Source organism: Pelophylax lessonae, assembly GCF_965119305.1.
Source record: "Pelophylax lessonae genome assembly, chromosome: 10".
NCBI classification, from domain to species: Eukaryota; Metazoa; Chordata; class Amphibia; order Anura; family Ranidae; genus Pelophylax; species Pelophylax lessonae.
The window spans coordinates 63112404-63121199 of NC_138777.1; the positions used below are offsets into that span (position 1 = coordinate 63112404).

Here is an 8796-nt window from a genome sequence, read left to right on the forward strand (position 1 = left end):
CCTTTTCTAGCACTTTTTATTTACATGGAACAATCAGTGTTTTTTGCTAGAAAATTACTTAGAATCCCCAAACATTATATATTTTTGTTTAAAGCAGAGACTCTAGAGCACAGGTGTCAAACACAAGGCCCGCGGGCCGAATGCGGCCCCCCAGGCCATTTCATGTGGCCCTCGCACATCTCCTGCAGCTGCGGCACCCCCCTTGTCTTTGCCCCCACCTTGTCTCTGTGGTTGGCAGAAGAAAGGACAGAACTCCTGATCCTGCACTCCTCTGTGCAGCTGCAGAAAGGCTCATCTTTGCCCACCCCCCCTTCTCAGCAGTCCACAGCAGAGAGGAGGGCAGAACTCCTTCTACAGATCCTGCACCTCTCTGTTCAGCCACAACACCACCTTGCCTCTGCCTCCCCTGGCCTCAGCATTCAGCAGACTCTGGAAGCTGACTCCAGCCCTCCTCTGGTTCTCCTCCAGACCCTGCACTTTCTTCTTCCCAGATCCACCCGCATCTTCTTCCTGGCAGCAGCACAAGGTAAGGGGGTGCATTGTGATGTAAGGAAGAGTGGGTGACTCTTGACTTCTGATTGTGGGGGGGCTCCTGAAATCTCATGTAAGGGTGTAAGGGGGCATGGGGTGCTCTGGACATCTAAGCCTACAGATATAACCGGCCCTTTGAGGGCAACCATAATGCTGATTCGGCCCGCAATGAAATTGAGTTTGACACCCCTGCTCTAGAGAATAAAGTGTCCGTCATTGCAATTTTTTATGCCACATGGTAAGAAAATAAATAGCAAACATGTCGTGCTTTAAAATTGTGCATTTCCTTGCAATGGTGACAAACAATGTAAATTTTACTACCCTTAGGCGACGCCTTAAAATAACTTACAGGTTACAACTTTAAATGTACAGAGGAGGTCTGGTGCTAAAATTTCTTATGATCTCATTCCCCTATTTTGTTATTCTGAGGAAATCACTACGTGTTTGTCTGTTCGCGGCGATACCTCGCATGTGTGGGACGATCGCTGTTTGTGTGCATGTGAGATCAACGCGCTCGTGCGCCTTTGTGGGGGGGGGGTTACATTTTTTTTTTTAATTCATTTATTTTATACAATCATTTTTATTTTTATACTGTTGCTTAAATTTTTTTTTCTCACTATTATTGGTGTCCCAATGAATGTAAACATCCTTGTGACCGCAATAGGCAGTGACAGATACTCTTTATGGAGTGATCTGGGGTCTATAAGACCCCAAATCCCTCCTCTGCCTTTAAAAGCATTCAAAACACCAAGATCTGTGTTTTTGAATGCTTTTCATTTTTTTTTTTTTTTTTAAATGGCGCTGTTGACATCTTGGTGAACTGGAAGTGGTGTCATGTCATTCGTTTCTGGGTTACCATATGCGCCGGTGGGACAGGAGAGCCCAAGCAAGCCATGGGAGGTGGGAAGTGTGCCTTCCCGCTGCTTGTTAAAGCAGTTCAGGAGCTATTTAGCAGCTATATGGTATGGCAAATGGTACCGGGGTGATGCCTGCGGCTGCAGACATCATTCTGGTAAAACCACCGAATGTCAATCGATGTACGGGTATGTCGTTGGTCCGGAAGTGGTTAAAGGCCATGTGACGAGACCCTTGCTCGCTCGCTTCCGCTCTCCTGACACTCCTCTGTTTCTAGTGAGTCAGCTTGCAGATCACAACTTCTGATGGTTCGGTCAACCAAGGCTCCGGGATCCGAACTACAGCTATGTGCCGTTCGGAATCCATTAGAACAAACACCAAGCAGGCTGTATGTAAGTTCAAACAGGAAGACAATTTATTGGAAGTAAACAGCACACTTTTATACAGAATTTGGAACATCCTGCCCCCAACAACTGCTTTCCCATTGGTCAATTGCACAGTACATGCCATTCTCCTTCAGGTCCTCCTTAGCCATGCAAATGAGGACTTGAAAATGAGTCAGCAGGGATTGGCCAGATAGCTTGACCAGAAGGACTGTTATGTGTAATGAGACAGAAACCCCCAGGGGACAATCAATGTACACAATAGCCAGACACAGAACAATGGTTCCATAACGAGCCCCCAATACACATTACTCTGAGTGTCAATACATCCCTTAGCAGACAACAGGTGAGTTCATTAGCACACCTGACAATAGGTGAATGGAAAGCCACCTCAGACAAAAGCAACATTGTTAGACAGTCAGTCTCCCCATTGATCTTCCTGGAATGACCATATTAGGAGTTGTACTTCCTGGTCAGAGACCTCATGGCAAATGGGAACAAATCTCAATATTTCTACATGGAGACATTGCTGACAAATATGAAGCAATCCAAACCATCACCCATCTGTCCTTAAATTCCAGTGACGGTGAACACCGTCACAGGCCGCAATGTAAAAATAATTAATGCACAGCTTTTACCTGCAAAAAGATCTGCATTTATTTATTTATTTTCACAAATGTGAACTTATCCTTTAAAAATGGAAGAAATGATTGTAACAGCAGTAAAGAAATGCTCACTAACTCTCCCTCTCTGATTTTGAAATGCGAATGCTCAGCATTTTTTTCTCTTTCGCAGAGCGTGGAAGGTGAACACCACGAAAAAGCAGTGGAGCTCCTGAAAGCCGCCCAAGGCAAGGTAAAACTGGTGGTCCGGTACACCCCGCGAGTCTTGGAAGAAATGGAGTCACGCTTTGAAAAAATGAGATCTGCGAAACGCAGGCAGCAAAACTAAGAAAGGCGCCAAGACACAAACTTTCTCTTCCACTCTCGAATAAACCAAGTTCCCCCGTGAACTCGACATCCAATACAAAACTCTATCTAGGTTCCGCCTGTTGCGCACACAGCTGGGATTACACTACCGTATATGTCTTTATCACACAAACGTTTACAGGGCAGTTTTTACTTACCCTCCTTTTTTAAATCTTAACAGAAGTACAAAAAAAAGAAACAATTTTTATTATAGTGGTGTATAATACATTTGTAAAGGGTGTTTTGTTTTTTTTGTTTTTTTTCAGTACTATAACCGTATCCCTTTGGTATTCAGTGGTGAAGTGAAAAATGTGTTAGTGCTCGTTGTTTCAAGAGAACCTGTCACGACTCTAGGACTAAGATAAAAAGGTTTTGTGAAAGCACTTGTAATGCAAAAGCTGTGGCTGCCTTTCTTTTAAGTTTTTCTGATAAAAGTGCTCTAAAAACACATCTGATGTTCCGCTGTGCCTAGGACACCTTGCCTGAATGTTTGAAGATCACGGTTTCAGCCTGAGGCAAGGGCTCCTCCTCCCCGACCCTGACGTCACCTCTGCTCCAGGCAGCGACTGGAGAAGCATTATGTGATGTGCTAAGACAGTTTATGCAGCTCACGCAAGGCTTCCGCCCAGAGCACTTCTGCAAAAGTGTTGTAGACACATCAGACATACTGAAGGTGTTTGTAGGGCACGTTTATCAGAAATAAAAGGCATTTATTGTAAGTGCCTTAACATATCCTCTTCATCTTAATAGGCTTGGAGTGGTGACAGGGCCTTTAAAGAGCCAGTCTGTTCAGAACTGACAAACCAGTTATGGGCAGGTAGAGATGGCTTCAATCAACCGCTAGATTTTTATATCTCTTTGTAGTTTCAGCAGTAAGCTCTCCCCACTGGGTTTTCTTATTCTGACCTCCACATACAAAGGATTCTCACTTCTTTTGCTGCAGCAAGAGGACACTAAGCTAATGAAGTACTTAAGAATACATGAAAACCCCTGATGGACAGTACTGGGAACAGAGAGCTTGATCACAAAGGCTCTAATGTGTGTGTGTGTAATATATATATATATATATATATATATATATATATATATATATATATATATATAAAATGTGGATGATTAAGCCCCCTGGCATCTAATTAAATTTCAGTTTTGGGAGTGCTGGCCTTTATAGAAATAAAAGTCAACTTTCAGCACTTATCCTTGTTCCAGCAGTTTCCTCAATTGCAAGAGGTGACTTATTAATAAAAGTTTCAAACAATGGGTGCTCCAGTCTTGAATTATAGCAGACTTTCCCAATTAGAGTGCCTCTAGAGCAGGGGTCTCCACATTTTTTGAACCATGGACCAGTTTACTGACCTTCAGACATTGAGGGGGCTGGACTGTGGCCAGTGTGAGTAGAATATGCCCTGATGTCAATGGCAGTAAAGAATGCCCATCATTGGTATAAGGGGAAGAAATAGTGCCCCATCATTGGTGTCTTCTGGAGGAATAGGGCCCCTTTGTTGGTATCAGGGAGGGAGTAGAGCCACATCATTGGTGTCAGTGGGAAGAATAGTACCCCATCATTGGTGTCACTAGAAGGAATAGTGCTGCATTGTTGGTATCAGAGGAAGGAAAAATGTCCCATTATTGGTGTCAGTGGTAATAATAGTGCCCTACAGTTGGTGTCAGTGGGTGGAATAGTGCCCCATCATTGGTGTCAGTGGAAGAATAGTGCCCCATCTTTGGTGTCAGTGGGAAGAATAGTGCCCCATCATTGGTGTCAGTGGAAGAATAGTGCCCCATCATTGGTGTCAGGAGAGGGAGTAGTGCCTCATCATTGGTGTCAGTGGAAGAATAGCGCCGCATCATTAAAGTGACTAGAAGGAATAATGCTGCATTGTTGGTATCAGGGCAAGGAATAGTGCCCCATCATTGGTGTCAATGGTAATTATAGGGCCCTGCAGTTGGTGTCAGTGGAAAGAATAGTGCCCCATTATTGGGGTCAGTGGTAAAAAATTGTGCCCTATTGTTGGTGTCAGTGATAGTAATTATGCCCCGGTGTTCATTTAGAAGGAATAGTTCCTTGTATCAGTGGGGTGAATAGTGTCCAAAGGGTCTGATAAAGGCAAGCAAAGGGCCACATCCGGCAGCCGGGCCGCAGTTTGGAGACCACTGCTCTAGAATTTGCTAGGGGTTCCCTGAGCAGTGAGCAATAACAGATTGATTTCCTTCCTACAATGACTGTCAATGTAAGGGAACAATTTCCCACTAATTATTGTAAGGGGTCACGTCTACACTGATCACCAGTACAAGCGGGCTTGTTTTTACCGACCGACCACCAATGTAAGGGGACACTTTTCCACTGAATAGTGTAAGGGAACACTAAATTTCCCCAATCATCTTCCAGGGCAGCAGGCTTTTTAGGTTTGCTGCCCTGGAAGATTCCCAGAAACATTGTTACCGGTAAGTGTAACTGTGATTGTTCACATTCTTTGTTTGGCTGGCCATTATTTACATATTTTCATGATTACTCTTGATGTATACAGAAAGGCAATGTTGTAAAAAAAATTGGTTCTGGGTTTCATATATTCTAAGTATGCCATATTCTTTTCTTATTTAAATCTTTCAGCAGCTTACTGATTGTGTTATTTTACCATGATAGACAAACATTTTATGTAGGTGTTTCCGGAGACCTCAAAAATATTTCAAGGGTCCCTCCAGGGTAAAAAAAAAAAAAGGGTGAGAAAGGGCGAACTAAAGTATGTACTCTACATCTTTTTCTGCAGCTGCTCCCAGGTGCCACTTGAGGGAGCTGAAGAGAAGACAAGGGATGGACTTTGTATTGTGATAATGAGTATTCCATCCTTTCCTCAGTTCAGCTCCCTCTAGTGGTGGCTGGAAGAAGTCAACACAATACTTCCAGGCTGGAGCATCCTCTAACAGCGGTTCTGAACTCCAGTCCTCAGGACCCACTTACAGACCAGATTTTAAGTATTACCTTGGGGAGATGCAGACTAGAATACTGCAATCACTGAGCAGCAAAATATATCACCTGTGATGTATTTCAGTTATCTTGCAAACCTGGCCTGTTAGTGGGTCCAGAGGCCCGGAGTTGAGAAACACTGCCCTAAAACTTTAGGCTAACAGCAAATCAGTGAGTCCTTGAAATGACTGCAGCCATAAGTAAAGTGCTGAAATGACACATTATCTTTTAAAACTGTGCACAATCTATTGTACTGGGAGACTTAGATCAAATAGTGATATTGGTTGTATAAAATATTCTAGCTAGATGAACATGTTAGTTTTGTACAGTACTGTGAAATGTATTTTTTTCCATATAGAAATTGTCATTGTGATCCTGTCATTTAGTCAGTTGTAGAACATGTCACTGTGCTCCATCCTGTTTAGTGACTTGTGGCTTTGATTGTTGTTAAATTGTAGTGTCACTTGTGTGACCAAGCCAGGTACTCTAAAATTCAAGACTGTATGAAAGGAATAAGGTAAAGGCTGGGTAGTAAAACCAAGTATAGAATTATCTTGTTATGGCTGTCATACGTTTGTATACTCACTGTTTTAGAATGTATATTTAATAAGCATAAAGATTTGTAGCTCCGCCACTAGAGGGAGCTCTCATCCGACTCTACCTTTTTTTTTGGGGGGGGGGGGGTACCTGATTTTGACAGGTGCCCGCTCCTTGATCACTGCAGTGATCTAAGCAGAAGTTCACAACTCCCCCCCCCCCCCTCCCTTGCCTGCGGCTTTCTGGGATACATCGGTCCCAGAAGACTGTGGGACCATTCACAAAGGGCAGGTCAGCTTGCACATACGCAGTGTGAGGCCGCAAAGCTTCACTGCCGTGCTCCCATAGTTGAGAGGCGAGTGGCTGGACCCCAAGCCCATTGAAGAATCTGATTGGGTGAGGACACCGTTGGATCCTTTGATAAAAGTCAGCAGGTGCAGTATTTGTAGCTGCTGACTTTTATTTTTTTTTTTGTGGGGGGGGGAGACTGAAGCAACTGTTTAAAGTGATGTTAAACCCAACACTGTATTATATTGCAGCTTACCAATAATTAGATGTGGTGGTTGCATTAATTATCTGTTTTTAGGCTTTTCCCCTTTATTTTCACCTGGTGATCTGGCCAGTAACACACCTCCTGTAATAATGTGTATAAACTCTGGATGAAGGAGCAGAGGGGCACCTTTGGACAGCAGTATTGTCATTGGGGGGAGGGGAGTGTACTAGCAGATTTGCACAAGCAAATTGCATTGTATACTAACCGTTTCATGTGTCACCAACCTGTGAAGCTGATGAGGTCCAAGATGCCTTAAACTGTTAGCATATGTGCTTAGGTACCTTTATTTGCACTGCAGCAGAAAGTAAATCCGTTGTGTGGATTGCCATTTGGTTTTGGAGCAGCTTTTTTTTTTTTTTTTTTCCAGATGCTATCCCTTCATAATGGTGTTTTGAGCCCATATAAAGCTTTGCACCCACTGGACATATATTACTTTCCCGGCACAGCTCACCTACTCCGAAATATGTGTCTGATGATCACTTACCGTTTGTTTACTAGATGTGAGAGCTGCATTTTACCTGCAGCACCACCTGCTGGTGAAGTTGGCATTAGGTCACTGCTAAGTGATGGTTAATAACAATGCATTTATTAGAGAAGAATTACCTTGCAGTTTATGGGAGGGGATGGATTTCTACACCAAATACAAAGCAGGTGAAAGTTTTCTATTTAAACTTGCCAATCCTTTGGCTTTGTTAAAGATTTTTAAAGAGGTAATAAACCAATCAGCTTAAGGGTTTCCCAAAACAGTTGCGTGTGCTCAACTGAACTGTCAAGCCAATAAATGGCCAGTGTCATAGCTGATCAAGTACCAATAAATGGCCAGTGTCATAGCTGATCAAGTACCAATAAATGGCCAGTGTCATAGCTGATCAAGTACCAATAAATGGCCAGTGTCCTAGCTGATCAAGTACCAATAATTGGCCAGTGTCATAGCTGATCAAGTACCAATAAATGGCCAGTGTCATAGCTGATCAAGTACCAATAAATGGCCAGTGTCCTAGCTGATCAAGTACCAATAAATGGCCAGTGTCATAGCTGATCAAGTACCAATAAATGGCCAGTGTCATAGCTGATCAAGTACCAATAAATGGCCAGTGTCAAGTACAGGTTAAAGAGAGGAGCAACTTGCTTGGGTGTAAAGGAGGTTTTACTTCTGCCTTAATGTATGCAGGGTCTTCCATTAACCCATGTGCTTTGAAATGTAGTTTGCTAGTACTGGGGAATGGAAGAGCTAGCTTTGTTTACAGAATACTGTCATTGCAGCTCACACCATATAGTCTCCCCATGGTAAGGGACAAGATGTGTTCAGAAAAAGGTGCTTACACTATGTTATATATTGACAGATTTACTGCCCAGCCTTGAAATATTTATATTTGTCAGAAAATAGTGGAGGTGTATTTTCCAAGTATTCTGTTATTAATTTAACCAAAATTGATTGAGTGGTGTTTTTTGCTGCTGTAAGTAAATGAATTATTGCGTAACAGTAATGACAAACATTCAAATATTGTACTTCTTGCATCGATAGAATGTAAGAGCATTGTTCCATAACTTATACCCAACAATGATCAGTTATCATTTAATAAGTATAACTTCACTAAACTGCCATTTAGGGAAACTGCCATTCAGGGAAAAGTGACAGTGCCTCCATTCCCCCCTTCTCCGACCCCCCCACTCCGGCTCTAACGTAACAGGGCTTCCTGATGTGTGGGGGACCATGTGACAGGTTACATGCCTGAGCGACCAATCGCTAGCCCTGCACACTCGTGGTCACCGTGATGTCTTATTCTTACCCTAGCTCTGATGCCAGAGCTTACCCAAGGTTGACTCCCGAAGCATGAAGAGAGCATAGATCAGAGAGTTTACCATGCTGTGGTGAGCTATAATGAGACACAGTCACTTTGCCTTGAATGGGACAGTAGCTCTTTAAATCTGATTGCTATGGGTTAGTGCATATCATGGGTCTCTATATTGCTGTTATATAAGCTATGTGCTATTATTAAGTGT

The 8796-nt window shown here is 43.1% G+C and overlaps 1 protein-coding gene across 1 annotated transcript in view; it reads left to right on the forward strand.

The window, feature by feature from the left end:
* Positions 1-3753, forward strand: part of LIN7C (lin-7 homolog C, crumbs cell polarity complex component) — a 41859-nt gene extending 38106 nt beyond the window's left edge. Inside the window, exon 5 of the mRNA XM_082270881.1 lies at positions 2565-3753. Within this exon, the coding sequence (XP_082127007.1) occupies positions 2565-2720 (156 nt within the window). The 3' untranslated portion in view covers positions 2721-3753. The remainder of the gene's footprint in view (positions 1-2564) is intronic.
* The last annotated feature ends 5043 nt before the right edge of the window (positions 3754-8796 follow it).